The 21,577-nt window shown below is 40.0% G+C and overlaps 1 protein-coding gene across 1 annotated transcript in view; it reads left to right on the top strand.

The window, feature by feature from the left end:
• Window positions 1-21,577, top strand: part of LOC107310155 (chloride channel protein C-like) — a 77,375-nt gene that overhangs the window by 40,313 nt on the left and 15,485 nt on the right. Inside the window, exons 12-13 of the mRNA XM_015855558.3 lie at window positions 2,252-2,418; window positions 17,410-17,589. Coding sequence (XP_015711044.3) covers window positions 2,252-2,418; window positions 17,410-17,589 — 347 coding nt within the window. The remainder of the gene's footprint in view (window positions 1-2,251; window positions 2,419-17,409; window positions 17,590-21,577) is intronic.

The raw sequence follows: 21,577 nt of genomic DNA, 5'->3' as shown, positions 1-21,577 counted from the left end.
TCAAGAGTTTTTGAAGTTAGACTTTTAGAGTTCTTTATAGCTTTTTGGAGTGTTTTTAATATTAATTTTTAATGCTTGTTTTATTCTAGAAGAGTTCCCCATAGCGAGATTCTTTAAAAATAACCTAAAAAGGAATCCACAATAAAGGAGTCTCCATCTGTGTGAATGAGTTGTGGCAGATATGATGAAGCAATTCTTAAAATCCCACAGTTGCTGTTTTCCTTTCAACTGACATGTTCCTGGTGTTTTAAAATAAAACAGTCAAATGCTAGGTTTAAAGAGACATTCAAAGAATGCTGTGGGGTTATTAAAAATCCTTAGCTATGTCCAAGCAGAAAGGACAGTTACATGACCTTGTTGTGCGTGGCTGAACATGCCATATGAGCCCCCCGTTGGCACATACTCTGAACAATCCCTGATGTTATCATTGTGAACCCAGAATGAAGACACAAGGGTGAAAATGTAAAGCCTGGATAAATGTGCTACAGCTTATCAGGCAGAAATATGTTTACTGGCATTCTTTGAACGTGGATGCTTGGAGTACTTAACAATTTTTACCTAATGAGGACTATTAAATAACAACGTACTGCAATTCACTTTGACTGACTTGGAGAAAAGTTTAATGTTACAAGGAAATTTTGCGTATATAATTCTGGGATATCTGCCAATGAATAACCTTTTTATTTTAAAATAGAACAGGGGAAATAATGGGAAGGAGATAGCAGTTTTTAATAATAATGATACTAAAACCTTTAATAAGGTAGAGAATAAAGAGAATATTTCTGCACAGTAATTTTGACCAAGAAAAATGTTTGACTTGGTTGTGAATTCATAGAATCATAGAATGGCCTGGGTTGAAAAGGACCACAATGATCATCTGGTTTCAACCCCTGCTATGTGCAGGGTCGCCAACCACCAGACCAGGCTGCCCAGAGCCACATCCAGCCTGGCCTTGAATGCCTCCAGGGACGGGGCATCCACAGCCTCCTTGGGCTGTTCCAGTGCGTCACCACCCCCTGTGTGAAAAACTTCCTCCTAATATCTAACCTAATCCTCCCCTGTCTCAGAGTAAAGCCATCCCCCCTTTTCCTATCACTATCCACTCCTGTAAACAGCTGTGTCCCGTGCTGTTTATATGCTCCCTTCAAGTACTGGAAGGCAGCAATGAGGTCTCCCCAGAGCCTTCTCTTCTCCAAGCTAAATAAAGCTATAAACAGGCTGAAGTTCATTCACGTTACCCTGTACTTTGTATACAATGATTCACTCTGAATCCTTTGTTCAAAGGCAGTTGTATTGGTATGCTTTGTGAAGTCACTGACACCACAGCTGTTAGACTTCTGCAGGATGAGGAAACTCAGTCTACCTTTGCATCGTAGCGAGTTATCAATATGGTGCTGTGTTCAACTGTGGAAGCAAAACCAAAAGGCTGAAGGGGGGGATAAGGTATTAAAACATGCTAAACATTTTGCCACCCATCTAACTGTATGCTAACTATGCATGGAGAAAGTTCAAATATTCCTAGGTAAGATATATTCGGTGTCTTAGATATTTTACCCCATAACCTGTGCACGTACTCTGTTTTCCTAAAGTGGGTATTGCAGTGCCATACTGATAGATTCATGATCACAGGGAAAAGGATGTCTGCACCATCCTTGTACTGCCAGATGTTGGTGAGTATGGTAACTGCAGTGTTCCTGCTTCTTGATCTCTTGAGCTGGACTTCTGCTGAGAGCTCCTTCTTTTCTGGCATCCTTCAGGACGATGTTAGTACAAGGAGCTTATTCTGTCAGGAAGCAGCAGTATGGGAAAACTATTTTGTATCTCCTGAGCTCAGCAAGAAAGAAAAATATTTGTATTTGTTTGCATTTTTTTAACATTTGTCACACTGCCAAACTATTTAAAACAACCTAACTACTCCATCTCTACTTACCCATCTCTGATAACTGCAAAATTATCACAAGCCACCTGAAATATGGAACTCAGACTTGAGTTTTAATGTCAGCGCAGTGCTTCAAGATGGTGGGAATGGGAGGGGGAGCTGTCAGTGTATCCGCCAAGGCGGTTGGATGGAAGTGTTGACAGATCTCCCATCCCTGGGAAGGAGGGAAAGTGCCCTTCCACTCCCAGCAGCTTCAGGGTATCTGAATTTCTTACTGCTCCCCTGTGAAAAAAAGTAGGTAGTCCTCTGCAACCATTGCCAATGTCTCCAGTTGTATGAAAAAAAAATGTTGTTTTTATTTTTTCTCCTTAGGTAGAGATCACAAATGATGTCCAGTCCTTGCTACTGATAATGCTGGCTGTCATGGTGGCCAAGATGGTTGGTGATTTTTTTAATGCATCCCTGTACAGCTCCCTCCTGAGGCTGAAATGTATTCCTTACTTGGATGTGGAACCTTTTGTTCATCACAGGAGAGAATGGTGAGGTCTCTTTTATTGCTGAGTTTTCTCTGTTGCGTTCTGCACTGAAACAGCATGAGTCCTACAAGTGGTGGAGCTTGGAGGGACAAAGGAACAAAAGGAGGTTCTTATGATCCTGAAAAAGGACCTCACGGAGTGCTGTGCTGTGTGAGCAGAACAGTAGAGAATCCTTCTTTCTTAGAGTTTTTGGTAGGATCTGAATTACCACTTTCACCAGAGTCCCTAGGGCACTAAGTGCTCTATAATGCATGAACCATCTAGTTAGATGCCGTTTATTAGTGTGATTGGTCCAGTGGGGAATTTAGTTGAGGTTTTCACAGACAGCTGTGACTGTTTATTGTGAGCAAAAGCCTCTGAGTAGAGGAACTACAACAGTTTGTAAAGTCCTTTATGGTAAATTTTGCCTTATCTAACGTCTGGATGACTGGACAAGGCTTCCTGTATGTTTGGTACATTTTCAGGCAGAGAGTTCTGCCATCTGAGGACAGCAATTTAAGACAGAGGAACTGTCTTGTGGAACCGCTTCCGCTAACTGAGGACTGAAGGAATAGCCTGGTCAGATCAATATTAGGTCAGGTGAGAGTAACCCAACCATTCCTGTGCGTTTTCCAGTGTGTGAGCCAGTATCTGAAATGTCAGTCTGTTGGTGAGCATTTACAACCAGTAATTGAACCAGTAATAAGAATCATTTTCTCTCCTAAATGTAGATGCCAGGTCTACATTTGCCTGTAGGTAATAAGAACTGTACTATTATATCATATAAAAGAATGCAGAAAAGCCAATTCTTTAAGATATCCTCTATGAATGAAATAGGTATTGTGTTGGAAAATAGAAGAAAAAAGTATTTTATTTATTGATCACAAAAAGACTTCTTGTTTTACTTAAGGAGTATTTTGGTAGTATACATCCATGGACAAAGCTATTTGTAGGGCACTTCAGCTGTCATTTTTCTCAGTATTAGACTCTACTATATTCACATGACCCTTCAGAAGAACAAAAACATTGGTGACTTGTTCTATCCACACTTTATAACTTTCTTCTAAATATAGCCAAATCCGAATGTTTTTAGCAGGCACATTGAATGCTGGGTACAGTCCAACTGTATTTGACAGGAGGTGAAGAAAGCCAGCAATGTGATAGGAGGAAATAAAAACAATCTGTGATATAATAGATGACTTCTATATGTAACATGGCAGATAAAACAGAGGGGAAGAAGTCATAAAGTTTCCTGTGGTGCTTTGGTTGGATGACAGGTCCATGGAAAGAATTGTAGCTATTTTCCTGGTTCAGAGTAAGGTCCTATTCACTTGAAGGACAAATCTATCTAGCTATCTTTATATTCATCCATATAAAAATAATCAAATATCCCTCCCACTCCTTTCCTGCCTTCCTGAGTAACATTAAAGAAAATTTCTGGTCACACTAATACTCTAAAGCAAAACATATAGTATTGCAGCTTGGTAAAATTGTATTGATCCATAGAGGCTGCCAATTTTTGCTCTAAATCTTCTCATTTTGAATAAGCTATGGTATCATTGCTTGCTGTCTCCAGTGTGTTTCTTGGATGCTTTGTCACCTTGTTATCTCCATAAAGAAAGGAAGCTTCACCATTAAGCCACCTTGGACCTCCAAGATGTGTTTTTATTCCTTGATCTGTTTTATAGTTAGACATCCCAAAATCCTGAACATTAACTTGAGGCAACTCTGGTCTGATGATCCACCTCTCAAAGTGATGTGATAATTTAAACATCTTGTACCTCACATGTAGTCTTTGCAAGCATTCTAAAAGCAAACTCCTGCTACTTTACCTAGCAATAAAAAAACAAAACCAAAAACACAGATTCATACAAGACAGAAACAACAACAACAACAACAAAACTCACAAAACCCCTCTGTGTTCATGTTCCCACATCTCTGTTTCTTGTTCACTTCAGAGCATCCCTGAAACCTGAGTCAAAATTCTAAAGAAAGGTGCCAGGTTGGGACTTTCTTTTCATACGTTTTCCATGCAGACTAAATGAACTGGTCCGACAGCTAATAAGATGCTGTGGGAGCCTGCCTATCTGCTTCTCTAGTCTTTTATCAAAGGGGGACTGTTCCAACTATCCGATTCTCTTCTGTTTTTAAGTTCAGCTCTAGGGGTATTCAGATGTCTGTGTGGGAGTATTCCACTCTGGGACTCTTCATGCATCTGTACCCAGCTTTCATTTTGCATAGTCTGTTCTCTTATTCTGGATGGGGCAGCTTAGCTTAGCACTCATACTGCAAGAGAGAAATGCAGATCTTCTCTTTCCTATTTCCTTAGAGGTGTTAAGGATGAAAAGACCTGTTTTAGATAATTAGTTGATTCCTCTTCCAGTGGACAATACCCCTCGGCAGAAGATTTGTTGGACACTGAAATGAAAAGGAAAAATAGCCTTTAAATGATCGAGGCAAGTAAAAGCCAGATCCACAAAATAATTTAACTCCTAACTCCTGTAGAAATAAGTGGAAACATTAAGAAGCTAAATTATGTAATTGCTTGCTTTGAAGACATCCCTGTGTTGCACATGAAACCAGTGGAACTGATTCCTAAGTCCTCCATGGTTTTCCACTACCTAACTCCTCTGCAGGCACTGGCATCTCTTGATGTCTTTCTTACTTTGGAGCAGAAAGCCTTGACATATTTTCTTAATACTCATTTATATCTGAATTTCCTTGACCATCCTGCTTGTCACATCCTGTGCCTTGACCGATAAGGACCCAAAGACAGCTGTATTGAGTACATGGCTGCTACAGTGCACCATGATTTCCAGCTTACGTCTTACACCACCGTAAACACCCCTATTATAAAATCTGGTTCACTGGAATGCTCCGAACTGCTGGCTGCCAGGGAATGTTCTTTAATGAGGGTAAGGAGTACTTGAACACATCTACATCTTGGCAACTCTTCCTGCTTTTTATAAGCTACTATACACTTCAGAGAGAAAATATCTTAGAGGCTACTCTTTAATGGGACAAGTTTACTTAAGAGCTGAGTGGAGTTGGTGCCAGTAGTTCTGTTTTGTTCTAGCTTAATATTAGCCTTGTCAAAGTTCTTATAGCGTCTCCTGGGTGTTTCTATATTGCATACCATATAAAGCTGATTTTGTGAGCCAAGAATTTTGGCTGGAATATATATTATAGTGGTCTCATTATATATATATTTTTAAAGTGTATCAGAGGTGGCCCTGTATTAGAGATCCACGGAGCAAGGGTGATTTTTTTCCTTTATCCCTTCTGGTTTCCCTTTTGCCCACACCACAGACATTGGATCCAGAGTCTGAGCCAACCCAAGTTGGAGGGTTATTTGGGATCCAATGTCCTGGTTTGGCCTGCTACAGAAATCAGGGTAATTAGCAAACTTTTTAGATGAGGCTTTGGATTTTGAAAATCACCAGACTTCGGGGGTGTACTTTTGGTTTAAGCCTAGACTTGTAACTGCTATACTAAAAGTTTCCTCACTCATCTTGCTGACACAAGTGCTCATTCAGAGACATTACACTAGGACACATGTGGTGCACCCCATCTCACCTCCTTGAAAAGCCAATGTGTCCCACAGACACTTGGCACTTTCATCCTGAAAGGGATCATTAGGGGGTGGACTTGGCAAAGATTTCTCATCAGAAGGCATCCAGTCTGTCTTTTGTAAAGTGTTTGTGGTAGGAGCTGGATCTTGTTCTGGCTGCACAAAGGAAAAAGGGAGCTGCTGTAACAAGGCCTCACTTTGTCTGGGGAGAACCCTGGTTGCTAGAGGAATGATGGAGGGAAGATGTTGAGATGTGGCTGAAATTTATTAAAATTATATGTGGACTTTAAGTTGCTTCTCTGTCAGGTATAGCAAACATGGCAAAGGACCGGTTTTCATCCGTTATTTATTTCTTTCTTTATTTTTGGCCTATTTTTCTCTGGGCTTTGAGTTTAGCATGATTCCATTACCTGGGAAGCAACTGTACTGAAATCCTGTGGCAGGGCCAGCTGAAACTTGATGTATTTTATGAAGAGTAGCTGAACTACCTTGCCTTTTTTTTAGCATGGGCTTGGTGGTGCTCATGTGAGATGGCTGAAAGGACTTACTGAACCCTGCTGCTCTGCACCAGCTCCCACAGATCTCTGTTGTCACATCCAGCCTTTCTACTTTCACAGTCTTATTCTGGAAAGAAGCTGGTATTAGCTTATTTCTCTATGCACTGGCCTTCAGAGTGCTTTTGGCTCTAAATTATCCAGAACTGTTCCTAAAAAAAGGTGCACTTGGATTTGGTGTGAATAAACCTAAGAGAAAAAGGTTGTCTTAATGTGAATGAGAGGTGAACTATCAGCTGGGCAGAGTTGCAGCTTTACTGGATACTTACATTACTGATGTAACTGATGTAATTGATTGCTCTCTGACAGGTGATGATGAATGATGCTCTTTAGCTTGTTGTTTTCAGGAGATCTGATTATCTTCCTATGCAGGATTTTGGGGAAAAACACTTAATGACAGTGAGTGATCTACAAAAATGATGTAATTGGCCTTATCAGCTTCAAGCTTCAAAGATAAGGCACACTGTTTTCTTGGATTATTTTAGTATTAAATTTCACCTCAAATTTCAAATCTAGCACAAAGCAATCTCAGTGTCCAAATCTGCATAGCGTCTCTTAGGAAAAAGTTACATGCAAACAGGATAATAGTATCAATGCAAATATTCAGATGAGGCAGAAAGGAAGGCTATATGGACAGAAGCAGGAGACCAAGAGGAACTTGCAGTTGTGTCACCAGATCTGACCCATTTTGTTGTACTGCTTTGGTCAAAACAATCCTTTTTTCCAGTTTTCTCAGTTAGAGAAAATGCTTACATACCTCATGTGGCTTTCAGAATCTGTTGTGTTAGCAAGTACTGTTAGTCCTTAAATGAAAAGCCTTGTGAACTCTAGAAGATGATTTTCAACCTCTGATTTTGACTGTGTAATGAATCTGCTATCTAAAGGTACTGCATGAGTCAAAATGACTTTATTTACATTGCTAAAACTATACAAAGATGCCCAAGATTTTGATTGCCTTACTGTTTATTTTTAGAGTGGAATCTGAACAAACAAAACAAATCACTCTTCCCATATTACAATGAATACCAGCAGATACAACTCTTCTTCCAAACTAAAATAAACCTTTCCCACTCTTAGCCATTCCCTTTCCCAAAATGTCCAGATGAGAGCTGTAGCTAATGCTGTGCCGTCAAGGTAACACGGAGCAGATGAGGAATAAGCATGGAGCTGGCTGAGAGCAAGGCTTGTGACGACCTGGCCTGCAGCACACTCCTTTGACACAAAGGGCTGTGGGCTGCTAATAGCTCCCAGCTGACCTCCTCTACTTTGAAGTGTGTTGGTAGTCACTGCAGTCCTCAGAACCCAGTATGCACAATGCAAGCGTGAATACAGGAAAATAATGACAAGGATGGTGAAGATAAGCCAACAAGTTGTCTGACTGAAATCCTTGGAGAGACTTGTAAATAATTTAGTGTTTACATAGGGTCTGTGTATTTGCATGATTACCTTTTCACAAGCCTAAAGTGTTTTACACTGGGATGTTTGCAGGCTCTGAGAAACTATATTTTTTGATATGTCTAAATTGTGCAGGCTCAGCTTCTCCTGCTTTTTTTTTTTTTTTTTTAATCATGAACAATCTATGCTGGATTTCCACCCCTCCTGCAATATTCAATATGTAAATAGTATGTTCTACTCAGATTGAGTACTGATCTTAACCACTGTGTGCTAGGAAGAAAATGTTTTGAATCTGCAAATGAATATTGTACTCTGTCATGAGATTTTTAAGGGAAACAAACATAAGTTGTTTGAAAGACTGATGTTGGTGCAGTTGGGCAAAGTGCTGGGAGAAGGTATGGAAGCACAAAGAGACAGATCACAAACGGTGAAACTTTAAGCAACTGTTCTTTTCCTCTTGTTTCTGGCTCAAGGTTTCTTTTACCTATCAAAAGCAAGTTTGAATGTGAATGAGACCACCATGGGGTTGGCAAGCCGGCTGCAAGCATTAGGTGTGCTGTGTCAGTGGGCAGGAGCTTAATAGGAGGTTATGGTTCTTGCTGTAAGGCCCAGTGGGAGGCAGGCCTCATATGTCAAAGCACCATTAGCAAATGTGACACAGGTCCCTTTGGATTGTGAAGAAGTCTTTCCACAGATGTCGCAGTTGGCACTGCAGACTGCTTGATGTTGAGGGAGGGATGACAAATCCACATGGACTTTTGATGTGTTTTCCATTTCTGGGGAGTCCTGTGAAACTGAAAGAAGTTACTACTGCACACTTTCCACTGGAGGAAGTGCACTGAAGCAGCATCTGGAACCAATAACACGTGTTGCAGAGCTGGTTGTCTGGCAGTGAGTGAGCTGCTCCTGCTTCTACAGGTCTGTACATAAAAAATGCATGTAGCGACTTTTGGCTGTGGGAAACAACATGGCTTCTGCTGACCTGGCTAGAAGAAGGCTCTCCAATGACTCACCTGGGAGGACAAACTGCTGCTGCCTGTATAGGTACCACCACAACTTTCAGATGTGGTTGCACACAGGTGGAGTATGCACACTTACACAGATCATCCCCAGCCACTGGATGGGTATTCCACTAATTGCTTGAGTCTGTGTTGCTGTCTGGCCACCGTTGGCAGATGCTGACAGTTTCCACTTAAAGCCAGCCAGCCTTACTGAAAATCCAGCTGTGCTGGCAGAGCAGTCAATCTCATGAAGATGTCATTGAACAACTCTTTGAATTCATTCAAGAAGTGATGGTTCTGACTCAAAGCTCACTGAAGTCTCTAGGGAATCCTTGCTGGTTATTGGAATACAGATGTCCATCAATACAGGAGTTGTATTTTGGTCTTTTTGAGTTACATGTAAAGACATTACCTTTAGTATAGTGCTGGAGACTGCTTCTGAGTTCACTTTAAGCTGAAATGAATTCTCTTCACTGTTCGTGTCTATGTCACCTTTTCTGTTCTCATGAGTGTTGCTACCTCCTCATAAAAACGTGTTAGGAACTTCTCATAGTGGTTGTCATGACAGAAAGAATTATGTATTTACAACAAGGAGACAGCACAAAATAGAATCATAGAAACTTTAAGGTTGGAAAAGACCTGTAAGATCGTCTAGTCCTACTGTCCACTAAACCATGTCACTAATTATCACATCTTCACATATCTTGAATGCATCCAGAGATGATGGCTCTACCACCTCCCTGGACAGCCTGTTCTAGTGTCCAACCACTCTTTTGGAGAAGGTATGCAACCTGAACATCCCCTGCTGCAACTCGGGGCCGTTTCCTTCCATCTACCCAGCTCTGACTGCTCCTTTTAACAGAGATCCTATGGAGTGCTTCTTCCATTAGCTACACCACAAATCAGACACTAGTTTGTGTCTTGAAAACTGACTCACTCAGTTTCTCTGCTTCTTTTCTTCATCTTGGAAGAAATCTGATTGTGATGATCACCACCTTCCTGGCTGACCTAGGGTTGACACAAAGGGCCTTGGATGGGACCCTGAAGTAGACTTTAATGAATTTTAACATGTTTGAGAAGTGAAGTACCCTTTTTAGAAATAATATCTTTTTTTTTCTTTTCTTTTTCTTTTTTTTTTTTTTTGTTACACAGCATTGCTGATTGCCCAATGCCCCAGTGTATCTAGATCCTTCTGCACGGCCTCTCATCTTTCCAATATCACCTCCCAGTTTAGTATTGCCAACAGACTTGCTAAGGATGCATTTGTCTCCTGCATTCAGATCACTGATAAAATGTTAAACACGAACTGACTGAAGGATTGAGTGCTGGAGAAAACCACCAGTGACTAACAGTGTTTTATTATGGTTCTTGATATGCTTGTGGTGTAAAAAATGGGCTAGTATTTTAGAAGTGGGAATGCTGCAATTTGGTGGTTTGAATGCTTTTCCCAATGCAAATACAAATGGAAGGAGAAGTGCCTTTTCTCACAGTCTTGGTTATAATTGTCACAAGCTTAGATTTACTGGACTGAATGTAGGGTAATCTGTATCTCCAGATGCCAATGTTATTTTTTAATAACCTGTCTACTTTTATCCATTAGAAAGTGACTGATTCTCAGAGGTACTGTGCAATCAGAAATCTCTTTTTTTCATATATTTTTCCATCTGCATTGCTTTAGTTTACTCATTTTGTAGTCTGTTAGATCTAAACCTCTGTACATAATTTTGACAAAAGATCATCTGATAATCTATCTGGTTATTAAAACATACATTGCTGTCACTGTCCATTCCCAAACATTTTAAGCCAACATTTCTAACATACTAGTCAGTGTTTTCTTGGAACAGGCAGGGTGGAAAAGCTAAGGTGGCTGGTACAGTGCATGAGGGTGGAGGCCCTGAATGAAGCTTTTATGTAAATGGTCTCACAGGAGCTTTCCTCTCTTCTTTCCAGTTTGTATTAGTTTTTTTGGCATATGTATGCAAGAAACTCATCATGTCATTGCATTTGAACTGTAAGAGCCAACTTAGTATTCTGCAAATTTCCCTTGGAAGTTGCTTTGCAGTGATCTATCCAGAGATCATCAATTTTCCCGTTTGTTCAGTTATAGGCAGGATCGTGAGGCATTTATTTTAGCACACACATTAATTGCTTTTCTCACTTTATTCCTATGGAAGTTGGTTCAAAACATTTACCTGAACGTAAATTGCTTGTGTTAGTGTCATTTTGAAAAATGACCTTTTTTGCCTCAGGTTGGATATGATGCCAGGGCAGATGGAGTCTGTGCAAACTCAAGAATTTCTTTTTACAAAAAAGATTCTTACAGGCTCACATAATAATTTGGAAAATGCAAAGATAACTGAGTCATTCCCATTCTGAATACACTAGTAATAAGTAGCATGCCCAGCCACGTTAACCCATAAGACATCAAGACAGCCAATCCCTGTTTAGGTTTTTCTCTCCGTGTTTATCTATGCACATTTGTATGTGTACAAGGACTATGGATACAAGGGATAACGTGTAAATGTGGATGCCCATGGTACAGGTATTTTGTGTGCAGGTATTGAATTTATCAGTTGTTCAGTTATTAGGAAAAGTTTGGCTTTTGTCTCTAGTAGGTGTTTACCCATGGGAGAGAAAATACTGCGTAGCTAGATGGAGAGACATCTTACAGGTCTCTTTGAAAAGGGGGAGGCTCTTAAGTCTGTTGCTGTTCCTGATGCTTTCTGCTGATGAAGTTTATGCAGCAACCCAGAGCTGCCACTTGCTGTACCTCATATCTACTTGGAATGCAGCACCATGACCCTGAGGAGGACTGAGGAGAGATTTCCAAGGGAACAGGGAATATGAATTCTGGGAAAAAAAATGTACACTTGTAAATGGCTATAGGTTGTTTGCTTCTTCCACTTGGTGAAAAACCTGCTGTAGGGATCAGGAAGGCTACACACAAGAGAAAGAGGGGTCTGTACTAACAGAATTGTTGAGAAACATTTATATATGATGACCAGTGGTGACCTGTAGTTAATTATGCAACCATTCACAGATGTATAGTCTCTTTAGAGACATCTACACATTGCCTGTATGAATCTTGCTTTGCTGATAGCACTGCCAAATGTCCTTGGTTTAAGGGCATTTGCTTCTAGTTCCCTTGGAGCCTGGTTACTGCAGCATGCTCCGATCTTTGAGGTATTGAGGTGAGGCTTCAGATCCCCCATGGATGAGGTGATTTTGGATCTTCCACATTTCTGGAAAAGGTAGTCTTCTATAGGAAGAAAGATAACAGGTCATGCCCATTGGATGTTGCCATCAATAGCCATGGTGCAGCGCCCCACGTCTGACACAGCTCATTACTAATTTAGGCAGCTAGTTACAATCTCAATTTGCTTTTGAACCTGAACTGTGAAAGCTGAGCTCACACATGGCTTTATCTGCATATGCACAACAAAGAGCTTTTTCTTAAAAACTAAATGCTCTCCTATAAACAACCTTTTCCATGAGTAGGAGCTTCTCCTTTTCTAACATGGTGGCTTTTTATACTGACAGTGCTGTTGGGAAAAACTTCATAAGGGAAAACCACAGAAGCAAGGTCTTAGCAGAAAACCTACTGACATCCCATAATACCCCCCTCCATTTCTTTTCTGAAACAAAAAATCTTCCTTATCTGTTTCTTTTCTTTTTTTTCAAGCATTAGAGACATTTTCCCAGCAGATTATGAGAAATCCATTTGTCTTTAGCATACAGTAGTTGCTAAACATATATAACTTTCAAATCCTCTCTGGGAAATAAGTGACAGAGACGTTCAGTTAACCCAAACAACACATTTCACAGTAAGTGCTGTGCTATCAAAAGGCCATTGGGCTGAATAGCTGAATGTCCCCTCATTTAAGGATATGGAGGGAGCCAGGACCAGGAGATGCTGGGAAGCTTGTCATCTTACAGTCAGTATAAATATTTGTAGATACACTGAACAGAGACTGAACTCTGCCAAACTTTTGGCTCCTGGTTTAACAGAAGAATTCCTCCCTCCATTTCATTTTCAACTAAAATAAGACAGCGAGGAGTTGTAGGCCTTGTCTGCTGTGCAGAGTTCCACTGAAAACTGATTTTAAATAGATCTAATTAGATGAAAGCACACTGCTAGCATGAGTGCACTCGCATCATTTTATGCTGTGCTTTACTTCATTTATTTTCATTTTAAAGCAGTTTAAATATATCTGTTTCAGGAGTTAGCAATGAATAGAGCAAACCAATTTAAAAACTCTTTGATGTCCTTTTCCTGTGTAATTAGGTTTCATAGAACTTTTTGTTTCCACCTATTGATTCCAGTGACTATCCTGGAGCATACTGAAAGAATAGCTTTTTTTTTTCCCACAATATTCACTAATCCACTTGCAAATCTATTCAATTTGGTCATCTGCATATGATAAGCATTGCATGTGTATGTGTACAGTTCTACTGTATAGTGAGATCCATATTGACATGCAAATTTAGGGTAAGATTTTTTAATTCTTTTTTAAACCAAATGGCTTGTTGAAAAGAACATTGTTGGGTCTGTTACTTGTATGTCTTTTTATTACTTAAAACAAGACCCTAAAAATAAAAGAGAATGAATGTAAGCAACTTTCTGCCATTTTTTGAGTTTGTTCATAATAGGGTTTTTTTAAAGATGGTACAGAAAAAAGAAGCTAACACTAATAATCTCTATTCATAATTTAGCAGAAGGTCTTCATAACCATGGGGTGTGTTTTGTACTGAAATGAAAACCATGAAAAAAAATCTGTTTATTTTTTTCTGGCCAAGTGAAGTGCATTTTGAAAAAAGAAAGCCATAGTCACAGAAAACGCGTGATGTAGAAACTGGAACTGAATCATTCTAATACTTGGTAATGCACTTATAGCAAAGGTAAGTAACTGTAATGATCTCCAACCTGATAATGTACCTTCTAGCTAACCAGCTTGTCTTCTTGATTGTTCAGGGTTCTCACAGCCTAAATGATTTCAAAAATCACCACAAGCATTAAGCAAACCCCAAAACAAGATCCTGAGAACTATTTATACAAGATAACTGTGGCCAGTCAGGGCAATAAAACAATGGTTTACAAGAAGCCCAAATAAAATCTTGGGCTGCTCTGAGCAGGATGGCCTGTGGGGAGTCAGTGGGTAAACACTCTCAGTGTAGAAATGGAGAGACGGATAAAAAAGATGAGGGCAGGTACGTGAATAAATCCAAGTGAACAACACTGCCTGTGTTCTCATGCACCTTGGTCCCTGAAGTATGTTTGAGTTAGGATTATTCTTCTTTCCCTCCCACCACCCTTTAAGTCCTTCTAATCACTTGAAACTCGCATAAAATACAGAGTAAACTCTATATGAGGAAAGGTTCCCTCGGATTGCGTGTTGTCTAAGGAAACCTCCATGTTATGATTAGATCTGTTATGGTTAGATCCTTAACAATTTATTTCAGTGGGAAAACTTCCACTGGATTTAATAGCAAGAGGGCCTAAACTACATTTCCATGAATCACTTCAAGACAGTTTACCACTCAGGGATATTGGCTTCTTACCAAATGACCGTCCTATTTATGTAGTAAAGCAGATTGTCTTTGTTCCATGTTATATCCCCAGTCATGGATGTGCTCTTAAAAGGAACCTGAAACTTGGATATCATAACCTCAGTGAAATAGCCTTAATACTATAACGTATTACACTATTGTAATGAATTACGTTTGCGGAGAAAAAGTTCTCATGTGTCCTATAAAAGAAAAATTTACACTAGATCTATTTTAGTAGAGTGACTATAGCATCGTGTCTCTCCTTGAGGAAAATCTAAACACATGAGAAATATCTACATGATAAAATCCAAACCTCTTGCTACTCCACATATAAAGGAATTTTCAAAGTGATAAATGAAATGTTGTTGCTTGAAGTTGCATTCTGAAACCAAGGGCTGTGCTACAGAAATAGAGGTGTGCAACAGCAGTGGCATTCACCAGCTAAGCAAAGTGTCCTTGGGAAGCATTTGGGCATATTAATAGGTTTTGCAATATAACCTATCTGCAGGGGACACCACTGCTCAAAGCGCTGTGAGCATGGTCTGGGCAGTTAGCGTGGATGTTGATGGGGCTATGCGCCTGTAGGTGCCTGGAATAGTTTTCAGCCTCCTCCTTACTACTAGTGTTCTCCTTCTGGCTCTTCTGCAAGCTTCCTCTGCTGGCTTTGGATCCCAGCTATTGTAAAGGCTGCTCCTGGCAGAAGTGTGTTGAGTACTCGTTTAACAACAGCTTGAACCCTAGCTGCACAGGAGGAACCTCAGAGCTTGTAGTAGGTTGAATGGCAATTGGAGACTCCCATGGTGGGGAAGGCTGGAGATCTGTGACTCTTTGGCTTCATAACCATATTCCATAAGATAATTATTTTGTTTGCTTTTATCTTCCTCTCAGAGCAAGATTATTCTTTACAGTAATAGATGGAAGAGTAATTGAAAGAAACGTCACTGCCAATGAGCACTAAATCAGTACCAAACCTTAGTGTGTTGTGAAAAAGCTGCCCTATGATAATGCTGTAGACAACACAGACACTTCATAATACCAGAAAAAGCCAAGATCACAAAACTGTGTAAAAAGTTAAGCCTTGATTTTATACAAATGGCTGATTTGAGAAGACCTACGGATGTTTCATAGACTTTTGCAGTAATTTGGAACATTTGCTTTCCATGCAATAGAGCAAAAATGTAAAGTTGTGAAATTGGAAAAAATTTCTTACACTCTAGAAAGTGTTGTAATGTAGCAGTATTCACATTGTTCTTATTTAGAAATCATTCAGAATTTGGACACTACGTAGTTCAGGAAACAGTTCTCATTAATCATTTTTTACACTGTATCCACTGTGCTAGGTACAGTATATTTAATAGCAATACAGTGTATGTTGTTTATAGACGAAGTTTAGAACAAGCAAATACAGACTTTTATTTGGCCTCTAAAGATGGAAAAGAGGAAGAAGACAAACTCGTTTATGAAAATATAATTTCGCAACAAACAGCCACAATCGCAGACTTCTGACAATAGCTCATCTTGAGCAGCTTCATTGGTTCCCACTTAGTTCCATTACTTGTACCACATCAACTGGTAGTACTCTGAAATTAAGAATTAAAACCAAAAATCATTTGGAATTTTCGGTGTTGCTGTGGCCGACTTGTACTAAATACTGCACTCAGCCATACTGATTTGCAAGATAAACCACTACTCGTTTTATATCAGAAATAAAATGTTGTTCAGAGAGGTTCATTTTTCCATGAGATGGTATTCTGAATCTTGGACTGTAAGAAGATGGTGTTCCAAATCTTCACTGCCTGTAGTCTGTTTCATATAACAGTATAGACTTGACGTGATTCAGTGCGCACAAGACTGTTCTTTTTCAGGATTCATTTAAATCCATCTCAGTTTAGAAGAAGAAACTTATTTAACAGCTGTGTATGTTGATGCCATGTATGAATTGCGCTGTCTTCTCAGGTCAGTTGCTCTTAGGCAGGTGGTCACATCACAAAACATCAGAGCAACTGCCTTGAAACAATCACCCTGTGTCTCTCAGGGGGAAGAACAATAATTAACAACATATGGAAATAGTTGCTCTTACCACAGGGATGAAAGGTACATTGGTAAAACAGGATGTGGGCAAATTTATGCTCCGGTTGTCTCTGTCTGTGGTTTCTGTCAGCCTGTGTCTGAACAGGAGATTCTGGCTTATGATGTGTCCAGATAATCAGAATAATTAATGTATTTTTTTGAAAAGAGAAATTATGAAGCAAGTTTAAAAGTAGAGAAGTTTACTGACTTCAGTTGTCAGAATCTGGCTTACTGTAATTCTGGAGAAATTATGGCTGAATTTTGCAGAGTGTGTGTTTGCTTTTCATCTCACCCTAATGTCAGAAGCAGGGGGATACAAGTTTTTCAATCAATGTATGTTCACATTTCCTTTGTCTAGAACCTGGAAAGTGTTACAAAATAGTGGAAAAAAAATGAATACAACATGTTAGAAACCTTTGAAAGGGTTGTCTTCCTACATGCTACTGATGCAACAAAAAATATTACAACAATAATGAAAGGCTGAATTTCTCCAAAGTGCTGAATATTAAACTATTTGAAATCAACCAGAATTCCAGAGGATTTCAGTTCAGATTATAGATACATATATATTTATGTATATATTTAATGAGAGAAGCCATGCAAATTGATAAGTAACTCTTACAGTATTCTGCCTAGGATGACCATGTCGTGCATATGGTTGAATTTATCATATCTCTCACACAAAGAAAGGCAATGCTTGATAATAGATTTTATTGAGTAATTACATTTTTAACTTGCAAATAAAGCAGATTCACTTCCATCTTGAAGCAATTTACTAACACTTCATAAACTCATCAAGTGCTAACATGGTACAGCACGCTTCTTTTCCTGTTTACTTACTAAATGATCCTTTGTCTGCCTGCTTTGTGCCTTTCAGGCTGAACCTGGAATTGTTCTCTGCCAGGGATGTTATGGAGCCTCACGTGAGAGTCCTTCACCTGAAGGAAAACATTGCCTCCTTGGCTTGGCTTCTTGCAAACACAAGCCATGGTGGATTCCCTGTGGTTGGGAGGTCGAAGCCAGAGCATGCGCAGGTGTTTCAGGGAACCATTAAAAGGTAAAAATACTATCAAATTGATGTTATATGATGCTTGTGGCTATTTTTCTTTCTTTTTTTTTTTTTTTCCTTAAACATCTGCTTGTGAAGACCATATGGGATGAATATGAAACTTGTTCCTACTTCCTTTAGCACAAGCAACAGGTGTCTCTTTTAAGGAAGGACTTAGGAAAGGTTGAGGTGCATGGCTATCTATTTCATGAGGGATTTATTGAAAAGTATCAATAAAATGATCTTATACAAATTGTAGAAAAAGGGAAAATTGCAACCTCAGAACATTAAAGTTTCAAAGAAACAGTAGTTTTAGGGGATTAGAGTTTAGTGACTTATGAAGTGCCCCACGTCAATTCAAAGTTGGCCTGCCCTTTTGTTGAGGCTTTTTTCTTTACTTTTCCCTCCATTTTCTTATTGTTTGCTTTTAAAGGAAATGGATTAATGTAAATCATATCACAGACAAGATAAGCAACAAAGTCACTAAAAATTTCATGCTGCGTAAACAAGAATTAGACTAAAGGAATTCTTCTCACACTGGGGACTCTCAGAAGGCATATAAAATATCTTGATAAATGAAGTATTGCTGGTACTGTACGTTATATGCAAGAATGCTTCTATTCTTTCACAAAGGAGTCTTAAGACTGTTCTTGGAGTGGTGAGTCAGGAGTGGGAGAGGCAGTGACTTAACTCCCACCTTGAGTATCCTAGAGGAAAGGAGAGGATGCATGCACAACTGCTTCTGCGTAGCAGTTCACATAGGAAAGCCCTACAAATGATACTTCCAATAACCTTAGTATGAACACATGGTGTCTTCTGTGCTGAATGTCAATAGCATTCTAACATGTTCCCTTGTAGAGATTCTCTTTTCACCCACTTCTTGTTTACTGCCTTAGTTGGGCAGAAGTTGGTAACTATGTAGATATATGTGTTTTCTTCTATTGATCTGGATGGGGAAAAATGCCAACAAGGATGAACTATTGACAGCTGGATCACATGAACCTACCTCATACATAGCTCCATGGTCAGCAGAACTTTTGGAGCGTAAAGATAGAAAGTGGGTGAATATTTAATGAAACCTTTGAACTTTGCATGAACCTCTCAGAGATATATTGGCTTGTAAAGAGAAAGTCGTACAGTGTAGATTGTTTGGGTTGTAGTAGCCTGAAGAAGTAACATCAATAACTGCAGTATCATACACGTGTATGCCGTATACACTCCTGTTCTGTCATGGTGATGCTGTCAGAAATGCTAACAAGAAATGGGCGAAGGGGCTAAAACTTCAATTTTGGAGTGATAGCGTGCAGCAATCTGAAAATATTATATGCCATCTAGTAGCACACTTGTTTAGTTCTCAGCTGGACTTACCAATAAAATACACTAACAACAGACCACGCTAAAGTCTCTTTTAAATTGAATTTATAATCTTATCATTTCCTCATTAATTCACCAAATTACCTGGTAGTGAGAGTCTCAGGCTACTGGGGGAGAAGCCGAGTTTACACAAATGTCATTGCGCTTTGTAATGAAGTTGTTGGAAGCAAAAGAAAAAGAGGGGTCAGAAGGATGATCATGAGCACATGCCAAAAAGATGCACTTTTAGAGGCAAACTGATGCTACCTGATAATTCTGGTAAGCTTGTGGTTTGCTTCATCCCCAGAACTACGTTCTAACAGAATGCATTCAGAGAGAGGGGCTGAAAAAAATAGTTTTTCCTTGGTGCTCTCAGCATAAATGAGCTGTTTGTTGTTAGGCTGCTTTGAAGAAAACTAAGATAGTATTTTAAGTAGTTGACAAAGTAGCAGCAAATGTGAGGGCCTTTTTTTTTTGTCCAGTCCAATGTTTATTGCCAACCCCAGTTAAACCCGTACTGAATGGCAGTCTGAGAGCAAGCACTGCAATCTGGCACGCTCTGTCAGCACCTTTCTCACCCATCATGTGTCCAGCTGCCTGAGAACTGCTGTGATGAGGTCTGGGTGCCTTGTTCCCAGTAGGGAACATGGGAAGCTTTGCTGTTCTGCCACGGTTCCTCACCAACTCCAGGAAAGGATTGCTCTGCAGCCAGCCTCTGAAACAAGCCTCCAAAAATGTGATTTGTCATGGAATTAGTGTATTCATAACCATAAGTAGCTAGGATTTGGTTTTCCATCTTACTCATAAAATTACAGCTCTTGTGGCACGTAACTGCTAAGATCAACAAGAGAAATGCTGTGAACTCCTTAAAGGAGAATGGTGTTCTTCATCCTCTTACTGCATGGGATCCACTGCAGTCCCACGTGGAGGTGACAAAGCCACAGACAGACAAAGTATGATTTATTTTTCCATCTTATACATCAGCGTTCAAGTGGAGAAAATGTAGCTTTCTTGGCATGTTTTAAAAAATGTGGGTGGGGGAAGATCCAATAACATTTGCCATTATCTTCTTCTTGAGAGTTTCCATGGACATTATTACTGATTCTTAAAGGTTTTTTTATCTTTCTTCTGGCACAAAAGCATTGGTATTACTTTAAAAAACAATAGGGACAAGGAGCTAAAGAAGGCAAAGAAGTGACCTACCGACTGAATGCAAACATCACTTAGTACCTGCCTTTACCTCGAAACTGCAGTCATGTGAGTTACTGTACAGGGACAGAGTGTTGTTGTGTTATTGTGATGCATATGAATCATTTTGACTCTTTTTTCAAAGGGTCAGTGTCAGTTCTTACAAAAGCAAGGACTGAGGCCAAGAAGTGTTGGCTGGGACTTGCATGAGCCTAAGACTGCACCTCAGTGTCGGATTGAGCAAACACCCAGATATTCCAGTTTTGTTTGAAACAAACAAACAAACAAAAATCTTCAAGCCCTGCATAATGGGGCCAGACTTTTCTTCAAGACTTTGTGATCTGGACGGTTATCCACTGGGGATTAAGATGAGATCACCAAACACATTTTACATGGATAACCTAAATCTGAAGCTGTTATATTCCTCAACTGAGTAAGCAATAGAGACTAAAACCCAAAACAACTACTAACAAAAACTCCTTGGCTTTAAAATCGTTCAAGAGGAAGCAAACTGTATCTGAGAAGCAAGTTTCCAAAACAATCATTTCCTCAGAGTAACTCTTTTGACACTTTGCCATAGGCAGTGCTGTGTGCATGCCTGGGAAACCCTCACAGAACTGGGTTTGAGGAACACGTGGCTGGTGAGCTAGATGCACAGCATTGATAGGGATGCTTGACCTACTGTGTGCAATGCGGCCTACTGTGTGCAATGTGGGGGAATGCCTCCCCCCTTCACTTCTCCCACAGCAGTGATGGTTGTTGCACATCAAAATAAAACAGGCAATTCCTTCTCACTGCTGCTGAAATGCTTCCCCTATCCGCTCCCACCAATTGCAAAAGGGAGCTGGACTGTTAAGAAGGTGCTAGCCTGGAGTCTGTTGGGTGCCATATCACAGCTTATGTTGCATGCTCTCCTCGCTGTGGTGGCAATTGCACTCACAGTGGAACTCATTCTTTGAGAGACCTGAGGACAGGGGCACTGCCTGACTGCCTTCAACATTTCTGCTTGGGACACTGTGTGAGGCCTTTAATACAAACCGAGAAGTTGCTTAGGAGCTCCCCTGTCTCTCTCGTCCTGGCTGCTCTAGTCTGTAGCTGCACATCCTCCTGCAGCAGGATTTTTCTGCCTAACTTCTGGGAGACCAACACTGGGGGAAAAAAAGAGCTATTTTTGCCACTTCTCCATATATGACAGTGTAGTGGTGTAGAGCCATTGTGGGGCAATGAAATGATTGTTGTGAACAGATCAGACAAATCATCACTTGTGTTTTGTTGCTCCATTTTCCTTTGCCAGGGGTCACATTATAATGTACACTACCATAAAAACTGAAGACATGGAGGGTTTGTGGAGGAAAGCTGTAGGTAATTCACTAATTTTCCCAGGCTTTGGACATGGTAGGGAAATAATGTTGGGGGGGTGATGGTGTCTTGTACTAATCAGTGATGTTTTTGCCAC

The sequence above is a fragment of the Coturnix japonica genome, chromosome 2 (assembly GCF_054131305.1).
Source record: "Coturnix japonica strain WE chromosome 2, WE-NBRP24, whole genome shotgun sequence".
NCBI lineage: Eukaryota > Metazoa > Chordata > Aves > Galliformes > Phasianidae > Coturnix > Coturnix japonica.
The sequence above is the reverse complement of the archived record's forward strand: the minus strand, read 5'-3'. Positions and strand labels throughout refer to the sequence as shown.